This window comes from Siniperca chuatsi, linkage group LG6, assembly GCF_020085105.1.
Source record: "Siniperca chuatsi isolate FFG_IHB_CAS linkage group LG6, ASM2008510v1, whole genome shotgun sequence".
Lineage (NCBI taxonomy): Eukaryota > Metazoa > Chordata > Actinopteri > Centrarchiformes > Sinipercidae > Siniperca > Siniperca chuatsi.
Genome location: NC_058047.1, coordinates 3169660 through 3192736, shown reverse-complemented (window position 1 = coordinate 3192736; position 23077 = coordinate 3169660). Strand labels below are relative to the sequence as shown.

The window sequence follows — 23077 nt, the reverse complement described above, 5'->3', positions numbered from 1 at the left end:
TTAATATCATGGGAGAAAGTTTAATGTGAAAGACGTGTGGGATATTGTGAATAAAAACGTTAGACTTAAGTTAACACTTAACACAATTTGGCAGCCCATGAGGGATTCTGCAAATAATTCGTACCATATAAGTTAAGAGTTACCTTAAACATTCTACAATCAGGCTCTGTGGTTGAGTCACTTGCTCAGGACGTTGTCCAAATACCAAGCAGGTGTTGTAACACAGGACATGAAGACCAGTGCTGTCGAATGTTCCTCAGACAGTGGAGACGTTGCTGGGTGTGAGGGTGTGTGTCTCTGAGGCCAGCTGGTCTTTGGGGCTGGATTTGTCCAGGACGGATATCTGAGTGACCGTGCTGCTGTCAGTGAACAGCGTGCGCCGCCGTTTACTGTAGCTCAGGTAACTCTGAATCTGCCACTTCCAAAACCTCTTCTTCAGTTCTGCCTGCACCTGAACACACACACACCAACATCCGCATATGAAAAAACACAGAAATAAAACTAAACATTACAATAATTTTTTTTTTAATTTCTCACCTGTCAAATAGCCATAGATATGGCTATTTGACAGCTATAGATATAATTTATTACAGTGAGATATGAAAATCAATATTTCTTTTTTGTAAAAGACAAGATATTTATTTATCCCGAGGGAAATTGTTAACTTACTAAGAAAAGGAATTATTTCTTGCATTGAAAGCCCTGCACACCCCTGGTACACCGACACAGGTGTTTTGACTTATTTTGCCTGATTAGACGTCATGATTGACATCTTCCTCACTTTCTTGTTCGTTTTCTCTCACCTGTCACAGTGGGACATAATAAACATTTACCATTTTTATTAAAACCCTGACTTGACCTCACGTAAACCCTATCAATGCTCCGCACACTTTCAACCTGATCAGAAATCTAATCAACCAGAAAAAGCAGAGCAGAGTAATCAAAACACCTGCATGAGTGTGCAGGGCCTTCATAAAGGTTGCTTTTAAGTAGCACATTCTGAAACCTCAGAGCGTCCTCCTTAGTCACACCAACCGTAAGAGTTTTCACAAAGGCAATATAACTGCATCAGAAAATAAAGGTGGTGAGAATCTCAAGCAGGTTTAAAGTCTTGTCAAATTGATTTTTAGAGCACAATATCTCTATAATGGCCGCCCAGAGTTAGGAAATTAATCTAGAAACGTACAGTATGCTTTGGATGATGATTAACAGCATGTAAAATAGGGATAACTTGTGGTTGATTGGGTGAGACATGCAAACCACTTGTATGGTCCTTTAACTATCAATAAATATGAACTAGAATTCAAGTATATTGAACAGTAATAATTATTTAGGATCACTAATTCTAATTAGATCATTTTAATTATGTAATAATGAGCCAAATGTTTCATAGTATTTACTTACCTCACCATTCAGGAAACAGTAGAGCAGGGCTACCACGAATCCCTTCAGAGCAGAAAAATATTATCCAAAACTGACAAATATTAAATATTCAAATGTATAGTGTACATTCTGAGCAAACTTGTTGACAGTGTTACTAAGTTTCCATGAAAAACATGCACTTTATATATTTAACATACTTGTTTTGGATCAGAGAGCTGTTTTGTCTCCTAACTTTAATTTGTATCTGTGTTGTGTGTTTTACCTGAAAGGATCCCAGACCGAGCTCGATGAAGATTCTGGCCTCTGCTCCTGTGTTTTCTGGCAGGAAGGCAAACACCATGTAGTGCATCCCAAACAGAGGGATGAGAAGCAGAGTGGATTTGGCCAGCCTCCTGCACACGTCGTAAAAAAAGACGCATGAAGACAACATACACTATGTGTCTGCAGGTGTCTATGTGTTTGTACATGTCAGCATGTGGAAGGACATTTATTCTCTCCTCACTTGAAGTGACTGGTATCGTTGCCACCGACACCAGGGGATCTCAGCTTCTGGACCAGAATACGGATCACATTGATGAAGATGATGAAGTTCACCTACACGAAACAAATGAAGCGATGTCAAGGAAAATGGGAGAGAACCACCACAGTATTTGTGCTACAACTGCAGCCATTTGTATGTGCTGGCCTGCTGTTGTTTTATCACATTAAACCTGCAGTGACAAGGACTGCGGTACAAGGGAATTTGCCATTCCAAATGTGGGGAGAAAAAGGGGGAAATGAAAAAAAGTTTTCTGGAAGCAGAAAGCTTGCGGCAATCAACCTCTCACTCAAAAAAATGACCTGGGTTTTCCGACCACAAGTTTCCCCTACACCTTAAAATCATCATGTTGCCACTGGAACATGCACCTAAGACGATTCATTAGTTGTAGAGATCAATGCCTGTGTCTCTCTTCCAGTCAATGGCACTAATAGAGCTGCTTAGATTAATGCAGAATGTCTTCAGGACTAACACAATAGGCCCAGTTGCTTTTGACTTAGTACTTCACGTAAGTTATGTAATTGAAAAGATTTTTTTTAAATAAAAAAAAAAAACTAAACTAAAAAAAAATTTTTTTTCTTGATGGCACAGAAGCAAAACACTCGGCCATCACTGCAGAGATGGGGGTTCAGTCCCTGGCCGCTGAGCAATACGCCCTCCCAGTGAAGCTTGTTGAAGCTTTCCCCAGACCGGCAGAGGGGTCAGCAGTGACAAGGACTGCAGTACAAGAGAATTAGCCATTCACACCATCTGGGAGAACATTTTTATATAAATAACGTAAAAAATAAAAGTTTAATGGGAGCAGAAAGCTTGTTTCAACCTCTCACTCACACAAACAAAACAAAATCACACCAGCAGGGAAAAAAGGAAGTTCACTGATTAGCTGTTTGTGTTAAGTGCCAAATATAACAAGTTTCCCTGCTTCCAAGTAGGAAATGAATCAACTTTCCTTGACTTGTTATTATTGTAACTAATGTGAACAAGTGTCTACCGTGTAGTGGTACAGTAGCTGGTATTCACAACACAGGCCTGATCCAAGATTGAGGGCTCTTATAATTCTTTAATAGCTCCCACTGTAACTGCTCTGTACTCACCAGCAGCGATGCAGTTATTGGAGCTTTTATGATCCACCAGATGAAGGCCACATCTGTGTCATCCCAGCACCTGAGACACACAACAGACATTAATGAGATAAACAAGGCAGTCACGAAGTACAATATTGTACATCTCGTCACAAAACACCCGGAAACTCACTGTCCACAGACAGAACACTGTGTTAGAAACAGTGGAAGCAAATCCTTATGGGAAAGTCTAAATCTAAATCCAAGATTAACTTTCAGTCATCTTTCACCCCCGCTGAGTATTTTGTAAAACCACTGTGCATCATACACTTCACAATCATCCACTCATCTTGCAATCACCATGATGTATTAAACATAAAAAGCTATGCTAATGAGCTAATTAATAAATTTGACTGTTACATATTTAGTGACTATCTCTTCATGTGACACATGGATGTTAGTAATATCTTAACCTTGAAGAGGTACAGTAGTTCAGTAACTATCATTTTTCTATCATTTTGATATCATATGAATATATATTTTTAATATATATTTTTCAAGTGTGCAGTTTCAAAGGACTAGTTTGACATTTTGGGAAACATGCTCATTTGCTTTCTTGCAGAGAGTTAAACGAGAGGATTGACACCACTCTCATATCTGTCCGTTAAATTTAAGGCTACAGCCAGCAGCCAGTTAGCTTAGCTTAGCACAAAGACTGAAAATGAGGGAAACAGTTAGCACCAATATACAGTATACCATGTATTGAGCTACAGAGGTGCTGGTAGGTGGATTTAGTTACGTTTGAACAGAGCGAGGCTAACTGTTTCCCCCTGTTTACAGTCTTTCTGCAAAGATAAATGGCTGTAGCTTCATATTTACCGTACGGGCATGAGAGTGGTGTTGATTGACCTTCTCATTTAAGTCTCTGCAAGAAAGCCAAGTGTTTTTCCCAAAACTAACTTCTCTAATTCCTTTAAAGGGGGATATTTACTAAGCCTGTCGCAAATTACCATCAGGGGCGCAACATTTTGCATCACTGCAATTTTTCAATTTAGCAAGGTATTTACTAATAGGGCTTTTCCACGGGTCCGGGTTGGTCCTCATGGACATGGTGAGCAAGGTAGGCAACACCTTTTACCGTGCCACCACTTTGTCATGGAAAAACCTGTCGAGTTGTGTCAGTCCGGCTCGCCTGCTCATGGCTCTGCACAGCATGGCTCGTCGCGACTACCCCCCACCCCCCTCCACAATGGAAAAACCCTGTAAGACTACAGACGGATATGAGCAGTCGGTGATTTGTTCATTTTTAACGGGGGAGGTGGCCCAATGGGAGCACCCCATGACTACACGTTGCTACTTGTCACTTTGATCATGGTGACACTGCTCTATAGAGTATATAGACTATAATATAGTATAGAATTGAGTATTTATAGTATATAGTTTAGAGAATATTATAGATCCGTGACGAAACTGACAGAAGGGCGGGACTGAGAGACAAAGGTGCAATTACAAATCTGTCTGCTACTTCCACACCACGAACAGCGCCATGGATTTATCAATACACAGCACAGTCAGGCTACTGATATTTCAGAGCCATGATCGGGGCCACAGATTCTAACTTGTACAAACTTCAGTCAGAAAAAGGATCAATGAGTCAGGCGGACTAAACAACCCATCTGCCCCTGTACTCTCTCTGTAGATTAACAAGGAGGATTCATTTTGATCATTTTAATAACAAGGGGGATAGCATCCCTCCCTCATCCCCCCTCAAATCGCTTACTGGACATATGAGCCCAGCCCGAGTTCATCTGATTTGCATAAATGAGAAGTGATGCTAGGTTGTTTTGACCCATGTTGTGTATGTCTGGAAACCAATGGAGCATGATTATTTTTCAAAGTTTCCTCATTTTTATGTGACACTTTCTCTGATATTCTACTGCGGCAGCTCACCCCCTGTTATCGTAGAAGTTTCGAGTGAGGATCCACGCCGTTATGATTATTGTTGGGAGACCTGGGAGGCACAAACAGAGTGACCTGATCATTAGGAAAGAGTCCAAGCGGAGCTCTAACAAGAGACAGAGAGAGGAAGGAAGAAAGAAAATGAAGGTAAACAGAGACAGGTGAAAGAGAAGGAGCACGATCAGCAGGGCACCCACCCCAGCCGATGAGTATGTACCACCAGAAGTATTTCTTCTGGAAGACAAAGGTGAGAGCGAGCAGCGTCTGCAGGTACATGCCCTCCACCAGCAGCCAGAAGTAGTTGGCCAGGATACTGAACTGGAAGAAGGCCACGGCTGATTTACAGGATGTCTGTGGGACGAAAACAACAAAAGCCACAAGCATCACATTAGTTTATCTGGAGTGGTCGTAATGGTAATGGCCTCTCTCATCACTTTATGAGCCACAGCGAGGTCTGTAATCATAATACGTTTGAGGGCAAAGAAGGTTATAGCAGGTTATAGAAAATTTGCGCCTTTATATATATATATATATATTTATATATATATAAAAAGGTGGAAATTTTCTGCTTGGTCAGACGCAACTGAAGCTGTGGTTGTGGGTTATATTATACTTTAATTAAGGTTAAACCCTGGGAGGGTGTGTGGAGCCGGGGCTAATGATGCATACACATCATATTGTACAGACTACAATATAACTCTTTGCTAACCCTCTACTTAGTATTTTTCAATTTTGGCTCAAAATATAGAAGCACCACCGGACTGCATCTTTTCCCTTGATGATGATCCCATGATAAACAGCAGGGCTATGGCTACGTACTGACGTGTGCTCAGCACACAGAAACTTTTACAAAGGGCCATGAATGTGCTTCTGACTGTCAAAGCTGCAGTGTGTTCCCAGCGTGGACACGGAGAGTCTGACAGCAGCTGCTCACGGCTGGTTAGCTGCCTGTCGCTCACTGTGGTCGGTGCCCCCCCGCGCTGCACACATGAGGCCACGGCCCCTACAGTGTTTGTCCTGCAGTCTTCTGTCGCATTTTTTAAATATGCTGGGGAGGGAGGGAGCTAGCAGAATCTGGGGTGCAGTTACTCACTCTCCTTTTTTTCTGGTTTGGTCTCCACCAACTCCTGAGAAAAATATCTGGCATTTTAGCTGCTAAATGTTCCACTGTCTTCACCAGCTAGCTAGTTAGTAGGAATTGAGTAATTGAATACTGATTAACAGATTTTCCAAGTAGTTTGATCGCTACTGTAGGCCTATTTTCACACTCACTTTCATTGTTAACTTTTTTCCAACACCATCGCCTCATCTATTTATAATAACTCGTTTTCATTTTTTCTGTCACAGATTATACGTTTCCCTCCCCAATCCCTCTTTCTTTTTGTCTAAAAAAACATTCTTGGTTCAGATACAGCACAGGAGCTTTCTCATCATCTTCTCTCTCTCATGGTCCTTTTCACCCAATTGAGTCATGGTGATGTGCCGATGCTGGTCCCTCATCGGCTCGCAAGAGGGACACTCACCTTCATTCTAGGCAGCCTCATCAGCAGAAAAATAGGAAGAGAAACACTCGTCAACGATGCGCTCACAGGCTCTGCTCAGTCGGCCCGCATTTCAATCCCACTCCTTCCAGCTCTCTATGATAATAAGCTCTTCTGAGTTTGTGAGGTTGGTGTCCAGAAAACAAAATGCAGTTATCCTTCCCGCACCCCAACCAACTGACTGTATTAACTTGACAGAAGTAATTCAGTTGTTCATTTTCTCTGTAATAACTATCACAAGTGGAAAGTAAATAAGGGTATTCACTTACCATTGCGCTCCTATAACATTGTCAGACTCTTGTTGGATTAATTTAAAAAAAAAAGGACAAAAATCAATGCAGTAGAACCAGAGATCTTTTTTTATCTGTGCATTCTTCTTCCTGGTCAAAACCTGGTGCCAACGTTATCCACAATTTGGGTGTGTTATGCTAGTAGTGGCTAACGTAGCCTTGAGCTGCTAGCCTCAAGCAGAGATGAGGAGCGAGCTACAGAGGTCTGGTAAACTCACTTCTTTCTAACTTTTTCATTTTCAAACTTCTGTCTTCAGCCCCAACCGAGGCTGACTCAAATGACATCACTTGAGGACATTTATCTGGCATTGTGCAGCTCCCTGTGGAGCCTTAAATGGCTTTATACAGTAGCCTACAACATATATGTAGTAGTTCTGTAGTACTTCCCAAGACTTGGAGAGGTCACATTTGATGGAATGTCCCTTTTGAAAGACTCAGAGGATAATATTTATAGCTCCACTTCCTTTATGACTGTAGATAATATTTATTATCAGATCTGAGATCCAACATGTGACAATGTCATAAAATCATAAAATTACTACATCTTTCTACGTTTAACTTACTTTCCTGATGTATTTTCTTTCCTTTATTATTTCTTCTGTCAATCATTTTTCTTTATATCCAATATGAGATTAGATTATAAAATATTGGTGTAATTTTATACTTTATTTTCTCATTTTTTCTCAATTGCTTTTTGTTTTTCCTGTCTTCCCACCTTATGTCTCTCATAATTTCCTTCTTCCTTCTGTGTTTTCCTTCCTAATTTTCATCCTTCCCTATGCCATGTCTTTTTTTCCTTTCCTTTTTCAACTGATCTGAAAGCATAATGCTCACCCAACAACAAAACTTTGCTCTACCCGTCGTCAATTTCTCAGTATTTTTACTTTTGATACTTGAATACATTTTACTGCTACAAAATGTTTACCGTTTCTTCATTTTTGAACACAGGACGAGGGCATCCTGTATTCAAAAATGTTTAATGGGCAGATTGAAGGACCCATATCCTTTACTGTATTAGTAATAAGGTAAAGGATATGGGTCCTTCACTTGTAAATATAGACACATGAATGAAGCTGTTTTTGGGTTTCAAACTCACAGTAGACATGAAGCAGTGGTCCAGGTTTTCATCAGAAAAAAGAACGCCATCTTTAATGAAGACAGCGCTCGCTCTCAGGATGAAGGAGAAGAACAGGTTGATGTGGATGTAGTTCCTGGTGCAGTGGAACTTCCTGTACAGCAGAGAAAAGCTTTCCTGAGTGATTTCATTTCTTTAAAGGAGGGATCTCTGTGTGAAACACATTTGGGGTATTTGTAAAAAATAAAAAATTCAAGCTTTAAACCCTGGTAGGTTGGGAAACCCTGTTTGGTTGAATTTAGTTTAGTTTAGCAAGTACCTTTTGAGGGGAAACAACAAGTCCTCCAAATTAAACGACAAAATAAGTCATTTGTCCATGCCCTCTAGAACGACACATGTATTTTCTGATCTGACGTCCCTACAGTATCTACAGGACAACATTATTTGTCTGTGTCTTCAAAAACCATTACATATCACTGTTGAAAAACATAAATCTGTTTTATGATGTGACAATGCTCTGGTTAAGGTTTGGGTAGGTTTAGGCACAAAAATTACTTTAAGTTCAGGGAAACATCGTGGGTTGGGTTAAAATAAGTACTTTGCTAAGATTAGGGAAAAATCATGTTTGGGTTAATATGACTACTTCGTTAAGGTTAGGGGATCTTCGTCGTCATGGTTACAATAACAAACATGTAGTTAAGGTTAGGGAACGATCATGTTCATGCTTGGAAAAAATTGTTTGACTCGTGGTTGAAAACGGGAAGCAAAAAGCTGCCTCACGTGTTAAAGTCCCACATTTTGTTGACTGATCAATCCAACTCAACCTCAATAACGTCACCTGTCTTCCTCCTTTGCTCCCGCCATGATTACTACAACCGCTAGAGGGCACTGTCACTTGCATGTAAACATATGTCTGATGCTGTTGTTGTTCTTGGGAGGACAGTCTCGGAAACAGTGTTACCTGAACACAGTGAAGACAAAAATAGCCGATATAAGAGAGATGAGGGAGGTTGCATAGCCAGCGGTGTACACCTGTTTGAAGTTGGAGAAGTATGTTGTCTGAAATGCAAGAAAAGACAAAATAGACTAAAATAAATAAACCAATGTTAGCATTTACATCTTAACAATGAACTGCTCACTCACACTCTTCACACTTATCCTTACAGGTGTTAATTAATGTGATGAGAGAATTCAGTTGAATAGTGGCAGTCAATGCTTTTTAACATTGCTGTCTGGTGGAAGATAATGTACCTACAAAGATGATGACGTGACTTGTCACCTTTGGAAACTCCTTGTTCTTGTGAACAATTATTCAAATTCAATTTAATTTAAATCAGTGAAGCTGCTGTCTACACCAGTATAACATCTCATTTTTCACTTGCGCTTTACGGTTTGACAGTTGATTTGCACTTGAGTTCAAAGCGTTTCTCTTGAGCAAAGCATCTCTGTATGAACAGGCACGTCCATCACACTACTTCCTCCTTTGCTACTTAGAGAGGCGAGTCAATATTTGCCCGACAGCAAGAGGTCACTTTAAGGAAAACATAAATATAGGACATTTTTATCATTTTAACAAATAACCAATGCTGTAATTTTCCAGCCGCGAAGGCTTCATGTTCATGTCTCAGAGAAGGAGAGAACTATCAATCATCTATCTTACAGCCTGCTTGAAATAACATCTGTCCTTCAGCCTTACCCAATCATCATAAGCAAAATTATGGGCTGTTGTTGCAAGTCTAGTATTTAAAGTCCCTTAGTGAGAAGTGAGAATTTGTATGTTAGCCAGTCTACAGAAGAGCAATACGTTTTGTCTGATGAGTCCTCAAATATCCACCAGTAGTGATGCTGAAAGTGATAAAAATATGCTTTGGCATCTTCAACATATTTACACCACGGCCACATCCTGAGGGTAACAGTCATAACAGCGACCAGACAAATCCAAATGAGAAGGGAGCAAGAGAGCAGAATGATTACAGTGAATGGACTCACAGACGGTGTAGTTTGTTTCCTTGCAGAATAAGTCAGATAGAAGTCAGACCGAACGAGGAAACTACACAGAAATAATCGGCTAAAACATTTACCTCTGGTTCTGTCTCTTCGTACTCTGTGAACTCGCAGGCCTCCTCATAGGAGGGGTAGAGCTCGGACCATCCATCCTCAGTGCAGTTCCTGTAGATGTAACCTAAAGAAAAACACATAAACCTCTGAGTGGCAAGTAGTAGGGTAGTAGAAGAGGAAATAAATGGCTGACACACAGGACTAAAACGAGTATTTAAATTTGAGGGGGTTGTCAGAGATTGAAGACCCTTGATGGTTCTTCTCTTCCCTGTTTTTTTTTTGTCAGTCCATGCTGCCTATTTATGTAACCACGATCAGAAACAAAAACACTATGTCAACAAAATCCTCCTTTGAGCGATTTTCAGTGCTACCAGTAATGAAACATATATTGTATCATTAGCTCCAGTAGCAGTTTGCAGGATCAGTTCCCCTGAAATCTAAATAAAAAACACTTTTTCTTTCTTATTGCACCTCTTGTGGTATCTAGCCATGTTGATAGTTTTTGAATGATCCGCCACTAAGATTTATGCTACGAAAGACAGGAAATTGAAGTGAATGTAATTTTGTTTGTGACGCTCAAGATTAGAAAATGTACATTTGAAAAAAGCGTCTACTTTCTGTCTGTGGATTATTCTGAAAAACTGAGCACCAAAAACAAAATTCTACTCACCTCAATTGCATTGGGGTGGGGCCTTGACAGCAAATGCACAGTCTCCTTTAGTTTTAAGTCTAGACCCTGGGATTGCTAACAGACTTTTGTTGCAGCATCTGAGGTTAAGTGCATGGTACCGTATGGGCACATAATCTAAAAAATGTATGCTAGAGCCAGACATTCCAGTGCTTTGAAAGTAATGAGTGATGAAATTAATTCAAAAATCAACTGGAAGCCAGTGCAAAGACTCTTAAATAGGGGTTATGTGATTTCTTTTATTTGTTCTCGTTCAGAGTCAAACTGAAGCATTTCGTATAAGTTCAAGACTTGAGCAGGCTTTGCTTCTCATAAAGAAATGGTTTTCCCAATTTGATGTGGAAGAGCCCTGACCCCAACCCCATCCAGCACCTTAGGGATGAACTGAAACGCCAACTGCGAGCCAGACCTCATCACCCAACATCAGTGTTGGACCTCACTAATGCTCTTGTGGCTGAATGGTCGCAAAGCTCTGCAGCCAGGTTCCAAAATCTGGTGGAAAGACTGAAACCAGAAGAGTGAAGGATGTTATAGCAGCAGATTACAATCACATATGGGTGTAATGTTAGGGTGTCCACATACCTTTGGCCATGTAGTATATCTCAAAAGCTGGACAAATAAACCAAAACTGTGTGCATGGCTAGATACCACTGGGGTAAATGGGAGAGTACAGTATATATTATTGCAATTTGGGTGAACTAACCCTTTAAGATTAAACCATAAATGTAAACCTACATGCTTCATGTTTAATGTTTAATCAGCAAGAGACAGTACAGACACATTGTTTGTTCTTCAGCATCACATATAACGTTAATACAGTATGATGGCTGATTAATGTTCAATTTGTTGCCATTTGTTGTTGAGATTCATGAATATGCAGCTTTCCTTATGAAGCCTATTAGTTTTACTGGGACACTGATGAATTAAGAATAAAAACACTCTCATCACTCTTATACCACGTCTTCTCTCTCTGAGACGCAGCTATAAACACATGCATACACATGAGCACAGAAGTGAAATAATGCCTCTGCTCTTCATTAGGATTCAATGGGCCACACTAAACTCCATCTGCCTGTTAATGACATGAGTGGCTAGAGATGCATCTCCTATGAAGAGGACACATAACAAACACTTGCACACACACATACACACTACACAACAAGAATACTACTACTACAGCCTCGCTATTCACCAGACAGAGGTGAGGTCTTGGGAGGTGGTAAGGATTCAGCATTAATATGCTGAAAGTTTAAAGGCAATTACTTTTTCCATTTCCTCCTTTTTTTAGTTTAGTTGTGGTTGGAAAGAACCAAAAAGGTTAATTACTGCAACCATCTGGTTGGATGAATTAAGCGGCACACTGTCAGCGGGACATAAATTTCGTCATCTGCTGATGTCTGCAAGGGTCTGTGTGAATGTTTGTGCACAGTCCCAACATTTATGATCACTTTGACTGTTTATATACTAATATATAACAAAAATATAAGATGAAAAAAGATAATCTGACTTTTCTCAGCAGGGGAGACTCTGTCTGTATTGTGTGTTGCAGTATAGCTGACCGCACAATATACAGTATGTTGGATGACTGACCAAGTAGGGATTTGATTGGTCAGAGACGCTACCTGCTAACTAAGATGTGATTTTAATAGTGATTTTTGGTCTGTTGCACTGGAGAGCCCAATGAGAACCAAATGATACTCGTAATCAAATTTTTTACCCAGATTGTCAGATAGATTGTTGTTTTTCACCATTTAAACAAACAAACAAACAAACGTAGCCTGAGGAACAGTCTGTCACACCACCAGGCCAATCTGCTGTTCCATGGAGCTGTGAGGCAGCATGTCCTGCATGCTCACGCTCAAGTCCCAAAAACACACTTTTCTTAGTCAAAATCATATAGATCTTTTTTGACTTTAGAGCTTTGGTGCTGCTACGTTTGGAGCTGAGAAAAACTGTACAGCCACAGTAAACAACAACCTTTTCTTAAACAACTTCAGTCCTTCGGGATGCTGTGAATCAGGCGATGCACATGTACACATATCTTTCACTCTGGCACATTAAGAACCTGTACAACAGAGTTTGTACAGCATGTGATTCCACTCTGCATACGTTTATTAATTCTATTGGCTAACAGGCACCCTTTCTCAGTAGGTAAATGCCACTGTTTGCTGTTGAACTGCTCGTTCAACATGGCCATGGTGGGTTGTTGGGATCAATACTCTACACAAATATCTTCTATTGACATCAGTGAATCCTCTGTATGGACATAATGGCAATCTGACGTGGTTGCAATTCCCTTTACAAGTGTAGCAATTTAATGCATTTTATCGTGCTAAATTGGGCATATAACCTAGAATGGTGCACTTGGAAAGCTAGTTAGCTCTGTAGCCGCGCAAGTTGTAGCATGCTGAGTCTGAGCCGGCCAACAACCCAACTGTAAATGTACACATCAGTACATATGTTCTGTTCCTATTCAGTCAATAATTGGCAACTCTGAAATAGAGAGAAGCTACCTGTCTATCATTCCTTCACACAACTTAACTCAATGCTGAGTCAAGGAGTCCTTTCACATCACAATCAGAATCAGCTTTATTGGCCAAGTATGTGTTCACATACAAGTAATTTGACTCCAGTTTTAAGTCGCTCCCAATGTTCCACACAGTTCCAAGAACAATTAACAGGAAGATAGAAACAGACATACAGCTAAACACAAGGACAACAAAGCTGAACAAAGAGAGGTAAAAATAAACCACGATTATGTACATACAAGTAGGTGAAAAAATAGGTGTATACAGTGCTTGATTTGTAAATCGGGAGGTCCCGGTCCTGCGGTTCCGGAGGGTCACGGGGAGAGAAAAAGTCACAGAACGCATCAAAAATACACAGTGCCTGGATGGACTACGCCTAGGTGCTAACTGTTAAAACTGAACAAAACTGTCATCACAAACAAATCATTATTTATTTACATTTATTAATCAGAGCATTCACAATAATCACTTAGCAGGGGGAGGTGCGTGTTTCTCTCTCTCTCTGGACTGCTGCTACAACTGGGGGAAATGGAATTAGGGCCGAAAGTTCTATTTACAACCACGAAAAGCAAGCAGGCTAAGAAACCAAACTAAGTGACGTGTTCTGTCTGTCTATTGATCTCCTCCGCTCCATTTAAGTAATATGGACAGCGGCGCACCTTCCGCCGAAACGACTTTGGCCTGCTTAGGGTCCGACTGCCCTACTGGTTTGAAGAAATTCAACAAATTTGATTGTCTTTTTGACATTTTACCAGTTTTCTCCTTGTTCAAGAGGGTATCCTAATTCAAATCGCTGTAACATTAGCTCAGGTGCCGTGCACAAAACTCACACACTTCAGGTGACCTGACACCTGACCTCACTCTCTCTTTAAAAAAAAAAATCTGATTTAAAATACAACCAAAATAAGCAAACATGCAATTTAAGAGTAACGTCAATGGGAAATAAAAGAATGACAGAACAGATAACATTAAATATTACACAAAATGTATTTACAGATTTTGACAAAGGACGTGCCGGTCCCATTCTGGGAGGGAAATTAAGCTCTGGTTGTATATATAAATATATATAAAAAGCAACAATGACCAACAACAGTGTCTATATACAAGTCAAGTGTCAAACAAATACAAATAGTGCAAAGAATGATTAATGTAATAATTACTTTATATACATGAAGTAGGTGTTATGTACAGTATAGCATGTATACATGTCTAGCGTGCAGCATTTATATTTGACAGTGATGGATGACACAGACACTATGTGACTGATGTTAACTGTGACTGGACTGTGGGAAGAAACTGTTCTTGCATCTGGTTGTTTTGGCGTACAGTGCTCTGCAGTGCCTATCTACAGGCAGTGACATCTGTATCCATCCAAAAGTATAAGCAAAATATAACATTTTAAATTTGAGATGTTTATTTGTTTGCTTTCCTAAACTCTCTAGGTAACACTGACAGTAGTCCGGTCAGGTGAAGACAGTAAATGATGAATTTAAACGAGGCAAATTTGCAGCCATGTTCTCCCACCATGGCCCAAAGTTAGAATGACGGAGCTCACTCACCAAGCTCTACGACGGTCATGACACACACAAGGTCGTCAGGTTTTCTGTGTGAATCCGTGTTTACAAGAGGGAGGATAGAACGTTTAGAGTGAAATAACAGATTTCATGAAGAAAAATATGCCTGTCCGGCTCTTCAGCACAGCCGAGGAGAGTGTGGGGGTTTGAATCGTGGGTGGTTTTAGCGATATCCAGCTGCATTAGCCTCAGTACAACGTGCTGTGTAGAGCCTGCAGGCCTGCAGCGTCGGTGGGTGTACGGTTGGATGTGAATGGAGGTTGAAGGCCGAGGCTCCGGGGAGGGCGCTAGTGCTCACACTGCCATGCTTAACAAGCAGCGCCAATTCCTACCTCATACTCATGGCTCTACAGTGAACTCTTTGATTTTCCGATTCATTATTTTCTCTGCATGCAGCCTCCCGTTGGATAGGCTGGATCGAACCGCACAGCTACAGCACTTGACTTATCTGGGTGTCTGTGGAGGAGGAAATCCAGTGGGGTCCAGGAACCCGCTAACACTAAGTTATGAGGTCATCAACAGCAACCTCCGCCTCTTGATCCATCGACACAACGTATATGCTTAACTTTCACTGAGGAGCTTCTGTGTGTTTCTTCTTCTTCTTTCATTCTCACTGCTATTCGTAATCAGTCAAGTGCATCATTTCTACACCCAGCGTCCCACATACTGAACATACTCTCTGCTGCTACTGACTCTTCTGTGAAAAGTAATTCAGCTGACATACTGGAAGAATCTGGACTTCAACCTGTCATCGGGGTGTCTTACAGAAAGGGTGGGCTGGTGAGGAGCGCTGGCTCTGTGGTTGGCATGTGCTGAATTACTTTATGTCAGTGGCAAAAAAAAAGTTGTCCATCATGGACAATGCCTGTCACCCTCTGCACGGCACATGCACAGCATGACTTTCTGTCATTAGGCATATACATATCATGCGTATATATTTTCCACAGTAATCATTATTCTTGCACTGTTTTTATTTGCACTACCTGCACTCTTAAATGGTAAATGGTTAATGGACTGTACTTGTATAGCACCTTTCTAGTCTTCTGACCACTCAAAGCACTTCACACACTACATATCTCATTCACCCCATTCACACACATTCATACACTGACTGGCAGATGCTAACTGCTCATCAGTTCAAAGAAACTAACTAAGCATTCACACACACTCACACACCGAAGGCAGTGCCCTCGGGAGCAATTTGGGGTTCAGTGTCTTGCCCAAGGACACTTTGACATGTAGGCTGGGGGAAGCCGTGATATTTCCACTCCCTCCATTAGCATATACTCTATCATAGTGACCGACATAGTGTTTTTATTCTTATGACCTTGTGTGTATTGGTGTTTTGTATGTGTCGTATAAGCTACTGGATCCCTAAATTTCCCTCGAGATCAATAAAGTATCTCTCTCTCTCTCTCTCTCTCTCTCTCTCCCCCATCTATCCATCCATCCATCCAGCCCGTTCTCATTCCCAGGCCATCAAATACCGCCGTTTTGTCACGCCCCTGGGCATCAGATAAACATGCACAAGTTACCCTTTAGCGTCTGTATTAGACAGAGGGCTGCCAGAAAGCCTTTATGAAATCAGGTGACATAATGTAAAGAGCGACAAAAAGACAAAGTCCACTTAAGGAGGAGGTGGGGTGTTGGATGGGTCAAACAAACCCAGTGTGAAACCAAACGTTAACTTTAAAGTTTTAAGTGACGTTACATCGCTTCTGAAGGCGTCTCCTACTAAAGGGCACCTTGCGCGTGTTTATACGACGCAGAGGGCGAGACAAAAAGTCGGTATTTGATGCCCTGGGAATGAAAGCGCGTTGATCTATCTATCTGTCTATCTATATCTCAGTTGTATGTTTCGATATGTATTGTACAAATGTTGATATGATACGTATAAGATGTATTAACATGTACAGATTGCACGTATCTGTGGTTTGCAGAAATGTACAATTGATATTTTTCTGGCAACTGGGCTGAACCCTGTGTACTAGAAATTAGGTTTATACAGTACTAAATTGTTTTCCCAATTACATTGTGGTGACAAACATAATCGCTCACTGGATTGGTCAGGTTTAGGCAACAAAAGCACTTTGGTTAAGGAAAGATTTGACTTCACGTGATTTCACTTAAATGTTAATAAACATGCTGCATCTCAAGTCACTGATGACTTTTTCTATATTAAACTAAGACCATGATCTTTCCCTAACCTTAATCCAGTGCTGCTAACATAGCCATAAAAAAGTTGAATAATGCTGTAGTCACTAAGAGCAGATATTGTATTGCATGATCTGATATTTTGGCAGGAAACAAAATAAATATGTTTCCTAAGTAGTTTATATTATTCCTCCTCGATCCCATAATGACCTCATTAATCATTAAAAGATAAGTATTTCATTAAATATTTGGCTTCCAAAAATGTCTTGCTTTTAATGGAGCTCCTGTGTGTGTTTTGCATGGATAATAACATAGATTAAATTTTTGTTGTACAGGTGATGACGCTAGTTATAATTTTATGTTTGACTACATGAAAACTACATTTTTATCTTCCACTCTTCCACTCCTCTACATTTCCACCGGGTCTGTTTGTGACAACACAGATTTTTTTTTTTGCCATTGTTCATCTCCTAAATGTCCAGAAACACAGCATCTCAGTTGCATGTGTATAAGGACGGCCAGAACATTTGATGATACATGAGAGATTCTGAGCGTATTTTGTTTTCTTTAGACCAGCCAGCTGGATGAGACAGGGCTCTGGAAAAGGTGGGGGTCGTGTAAACAGTCAGAAGAGCAGCGCTCTCTGCAGCCAAGTTGTGCAGACACAGGAGACAAGTCCACATGATCCGTGTAGAAAAACCTCCAGTCTCCATAAACCACTCAGTGAAAGCATAACACTGGTTCTAAGAGATATATAAATATAACCTGGTCACTTTGCTGAGCTGTAAACTGAAAGATGGATGAACTGAGCACAAGTTCATTTTGCTGTAAAAGTTAAATCGCCTGTTGTTTGACTTCTGGAAAATCAACTGAGAAATCCCACTCTTTTCTCAAGTTTCACAAACCCTGTTCTCCAAGCAAAAGTCAACATGGCCTTAAGACAGAGTATTGTTCGGAGCCCCCTAAAGGGCGCGGCAAGACTTTTTTTGAGGACTACTTTTGCATCCCCTCATAATTTGTTTTGCATTCCCTCGCAATTTTTGCATTTTCTCACAAGAAATTTTGCGTTTTCTCGCAATACTTTTGCGTAATACTTTCCTTCTTCCATTTCTTATAAGCCATATATCTGCTCAGCTGCTCTCAGCACAACGCAACAGTATATCAGCTCAATGAACTTTAGAACTGGGCATTAAGTATGCTGATATAGTAGGCCTACTACTGCTCAATAGGCATGCATGGTTATGTAATTAGTGAAAGTAAAATTAAACGAATCCTTAGATCAAGAGGTCTCTTCAGAAGAAAGCAGGTTTCATTCGTGAACAGTTACTGTAGCCTACTCTGCGCTGTACTGGACCCCAGAGGGGTTTCACTGAGGAAAAGGAGACGTCTCCAGAGGCGGAATTACAGATTGCAGCAGTTGAATCTACCTCATAAAGCTAAAGTGCTGTATTCGTTTGAGTCAAAAAAAGCAACAAACACAAACAGGCGACTGAAGTGCTGCAAACAGAGTCAGTGGTTCTGTCACAGAAAGAGCAGACAGCACTGAGCCACCTGCAGAGATACAGCAGGAATGCAGACCAACGCACATTGGAAACCTTTTGTGTTTTTGCACAGGGTCCTCTGTTCTTTGCACAAAACCTCCACACTACCTTCCATTACAAATAGATATATGGACATAAGGAATGGAAGAAGAAAAGTATTGCGAGGTAATGCAAAACATGTTGTGAGGGAACGCAAAATAATGCGAGGGAATGCAAAAGTAGTCCTCAAAAAAAATCTCGCCATGACAATACAGCACAGGCACAAGCAGGAGGATAAAAAGATGATCAGTATGACTGTTGGCAGGATTATTAATCATTTCTCTACACTGCCTCAAATAGGGCTAATATAAGCATTTCTGCTGCCTGAAAAATAAAATAAAAAGTGCAAATGTGGACGACAAACGCTATAACAAAAAAAAGACATACTTAAATATATTTAAATACATAAATTAAGACACAAATGATTTTCATTTCTTTGGAGGGCGCCATGGAGACTGTAAACAGCTTCTTAATTCACTTATGCCTCTAGTGGCTGCACCTCGAAATGTTACCGAAGTACGTCAAAGGTCAGTTGAAGTGATTTACCTTGGTTATTAGCAAACAGCTGGGAGACGTTGGCACACGAGACGCTGACCACCTGTCCCACCTCAGCACGATACCAGCAACGAATCTCATCCCAAGCTGTTGGACAACCTGAGACAAGAAGACAACATTCATCACACATTTATCAACAGTTGGTTACGAATTTGGCCATTTTGGTGGACTATGGGGTTCTAAAACTTTATTTTCTTAACACTAGTGAAAAACATTTCTCATTGCAGTAAGACTATTTCAAATTGTCTCTCGAATAGAAACCATCTTGTTTCAGATTTTCTAGATATGAGTGTCAGTACCTTCAAAACAAAAGGAATAAGGCAAAGGCTAAAGGCATAAGAAAAATCAACCTGATTTTTTAAAACAAGTTGATTTGCATCCATAAATGGGTGGAAATTATCTTCCTGCACTGTTTTAAGAGAATAACAATTACAGAGAAAATTGGCTTGGTAAGAGGGAGATTTTTGCAGAATATGTTCTTGATGAATCCTGACTCTAGACAGAGGTTGACCTTTCTCTTCCACTCAGTGCAGCGCACTTAAAATTCAGTCAACGAGTGTCTTGTTTGACCTTGAACACCTCTTAATGCTACAGTACTTGCTAATGTTAACTACTGATTCACATATCTAATTAAGGATCATTTTATCTGCATAGAAACTCAGTCGTTTGATGTAATTTTTCAAGGGGTTTCCCCCAGTCTGGGAAAATGGAGGGGCGTTTGATTTGGTGACGTCTTCAGCCCTCCTTTCTGCCCACGCTTTGTCTCTGCTGTTCCCCTCACATGGCTGACAAGCTCTCCCTGCAGCCTCCGTCGCTCCGAACGAGGGAGGTGTGAAGAGGGGGAAGAGAGAGCGGTAATGAGGAGCCCGTCTTTCTCCGCCACCACAGCCCCTCATACATCAAAGCTGCTCGCTCCTGTGTCAATTAACCACCACCATTCATAATAAAACACAGCTTTTGGCTACTGCTGGAGGTTCTCCTGCCAAAGCTGTGATGAGGCAAACATCTCGCTGGATAAATGTGACTTTGAACTCTCCTTTTTAGAACATTCTCCCTTGCATCTTGGATATTGTTTCCACACTAACACTGAGCTGCTGATGACATTTTCATCTGCTGCATGGATTGAAAATGGCACATTTTTAGGCTGTTATTGTAAATACCCTAATGGCTCTTCAGGTAACGAAAAGACACTCTGTGTGTTTACAGACTTTAGTTGTAAAAAAAGACACAGTGCTTTTCTTTGAATCAGTGTGTGAAAGGATCGCTGCAGGTAACAGTAAGGTCCTTCATTAGGTGCTAATTAAAGCAAAGCTCGTGACACCCTGACAGGATGATACAGTGGATGAATAGACTGTTGCTTCTCATTAAGTATTAATGGTTGGATCTTTTAGTCCCGTTAACATTAAGTATCCTGAGCACAAAGCCATGATTTTTTTCAATAAATCTCCTCTCCAGTATCTCAGTTATCCTGTTAGGATCGTTATGCTCACACATGCATGAACATCTCATCGGCGCACACCTTCGCACATTGTAACACTGTCCCACAGGCACATGGCAGCAAAGCAAACGCATCCCGCAAACAAACAGAAAAAAATAAATTAACTCTCTTTGGGTTCCTCTGTTGTTGTGTCATAATTTATGCATTTAAAGATACACATTGTGATTTTGCTGCAGTATAATGCTGCATTCACACCATGTCGGCAGAATGGGAAGAACAGGAAGATCCTTTTCAAATAGATGCATTGATCGTATTAGTTTTAATATTGGATTTTATTTACATGGAACTGCCAGCAATCCTATCCAATCCAATAGTACCCTAAAATCCCCAAATGTCTGCTCATAACAGTTACCTGGGAGGTTTGGGGTGTTATAACAAATTTGGGGATTTTGGGATCCAAATTTTGGGATTTAAACACTTACATTTTGAACGTCACAATACCACAATTTTAGAATAATGGGCATCATAACACATTTTTCAGTTATATATATAAGTCCATTTTAGGGGGCACTACACCAAATTTTGGGATTTGGAGGAGAAAATTAGGGACAGTATATTTTGAAGTTTTAATATCCTTGTACATTCCATAAGAATGACTGTACCAAGCAGGTGCTGTTTACGATTTATCAATTTTATTTTCAGTTGAGTAATTTTGTCACAAAGTGTAGTTAGTTGCTGCTGTGCATATTTTGCAAATTTTGCTGCGTGAGGGCCATCAAATCCCAACCAAGAGCAAATATTTTTTTAATCAACATAATGAGGAAATGTTGTCAAGGCTGCAAAGTCGTTAAAATACTGAATGCATCAGCACAACCTTCACTGAGAATGTATTTAATTTGTTTTCATATAATACTCTTAACAACTAGTATGATTAACTGTTTTTATGGTTATGTTAACTCAGAGAATTTGGTTGAGTATAGGGAAAGATCTTTGTTCAAAACTAAGAGGCACGACATGTTTACTTTATTAACATTATGAGGCAAGTGAAAATCCCAATCTTTCACATGTCTTAACTAAAGTGCTTTTTTCCCCTAAACCAGTCCACAAGTGAGACTCAGTTTGAGAACCTCGGCCTGCACCTTGTATGCCCACCATGCACCCCGACCACCCATAAATGTAGGGCCTCCTACACTACAAAAATGTTGCCAGATAACGTAATCCCGGTAGCAATGATGTTTTCCTTCAAACCTGAGTGGTTTGTCTTGAAACTTTCTCCTGTGTGCTTCTTGGCAGTATAGAGTTATACTAGGATTTAGCCCTCTGACATTTATGTGATCAATAATAAGAACAAGTTATGAGGCAAACTTTGTCATTTCCAAGGAGCAGACATGACGTGGGAATGAGAATTAGATTGACCAAACATCAATCTAAACGTATGTCCTGTATTTCCTCTTTGCCTGCATGGTCATATCGCAGTATTTTATTCCTCCTCTGGCTACAACTCTCTCTCCCACACTTCACTCTCCAGTGTTTTCATGGTTCAATAAAGCATTTGTCTTCTGTTTGTCATGTACACTGCTGCCGCTGTAATATTCTTACAAATATTACAGGAGAAAATGCTCCACTGGGATGTTTTACTACAATATCTGCCCTTTACTAAAGAATGGTATGTGATAAGGGAGAAGCTTAGGTGGACAGAGAAGACGAGGAGGAAGAAGTGACAGAGGGAAGATATTCAAAAGGATAAAGATAAAGAGCTGGACCAGAAATTCAGGACGGTGCTTGTGTAGTTTAAGATTATGGAAACATAAAGTTTGTTTTATGTTCTGTTTGGAGTGAGCAGTCATCTCTACTCCCTGGATCTCTCATCTAACCTCCCTCCAGCTCCACAAACCCAAACTGTACAATCTCCCACTACCTAACACTGATAATCCAAGCAAAACTGAATGTTGATCCAACAAAGTGAAACAGCTAAAGACAATGAAAATGTATTATGTAAATTGTCTGCAACTAGTTGCTGCAGTCGAGAGACAGAGGGGAGTAAAAATGACAATGTTTTCCTCTGAGATGTAAAGTAGCACGTGAACACCAAGTGTTTCAAACTTAAATTACGCAGGGGCCACTCGCCAAGTAGTTCTCTTCTAGGTGGTCCATTTGACCACCTAGCCGTAGACATGCTGTTTATCGCGGTTAATGTTTTCTTTTCATCAGCCCTAAATATCTTTTTAATCTCTGAATATAGCACAGTTATCGGCGGGCCCATGTGTTCTGTTTTCTGCCGCTGCAGAGGAATAAATCTACAGACCAGCAGCGTGTGAGAGGCACGAAGTGGGGCTACAGAGTGCCAGTGTTCTGCTTTTTAGACAGGTACACTACACCTGTGTAGACGCTGTGATACAGAGAAATACTAGAGTTGAAATCAAGTGACATAAAAATAAAAATGGGGGGGTTGAGGCTAAATAAATTGCAGGCCAGATGTAACAATAAACGTGGGGGGGGGGCTAATGAAATTATGTTGTGGGTCAGATCGGCTTTGAGACCCCTGATGTATTGACACTCACAAATAATAAAGTAAAGCACCTCAAAATTATACTTTTACAAGTGCTGTGAATGATTATTTTCGTTATCTATTGGTCTTTTTTTGGATTAAATGAT

The 23077-nt window shown here is 40.5% G+C and overlaps 1 protein-coding gene across 1 annotated transcript in view; it reads right to left on the bottom strand.

Annotated features, from left to right (window-relative positions):
* LOC122877983 (pituitary adenylate cyclase-activating polypeptide type I receptor-like) overlaps positions 1 to 23077 on the bottom strand; it is a 38865-nt gene continuing 15788 nt past the window's right edge. The window contains exons 3-13 of the mRNA XM_044200233.1: positions 18976 to 19083; positions 9929 to 10029; positions 8809 to 8906; positions 7869 to 8001; positions 5139 to 5292; positions 4933 to 4993; positions 3016 to 3085; positions 1886 to 1977; positions 1646 to 1775; positions 1405 to 1446; positions 1 to 451 (exon numbers count right to left, since the gene is read on the bottom strand). Of these exons, the coding sequence (XP_044056168.1) occupies positions 257 to 451; positions 1405 to 1446; positions 1646 to 1775; positions 1886 to 1977; positions 3016 to 3085; positions 4933 to 4993; positions 5139 to 5292; positions 7869 to 8001; positions 8809 to 8906; positions 9929 to 10029; positions 18976 to 19083 (1184 nt within the window). The 3' untranslated portion in view covers positions 1 to 256. The remainder of the gene's footprint in view (positions 452 to 1404; positions 1447 to 1645; positions 1776 to 1885; positions 1978 to 3015; positions 3086 to 4932; positions 4994 to 5138; positions 5293 to 7868; positions 8002 to 8808; positions 8907 to 9928; positions 10030 to 18975; positions 19084 to 23077) is intronic.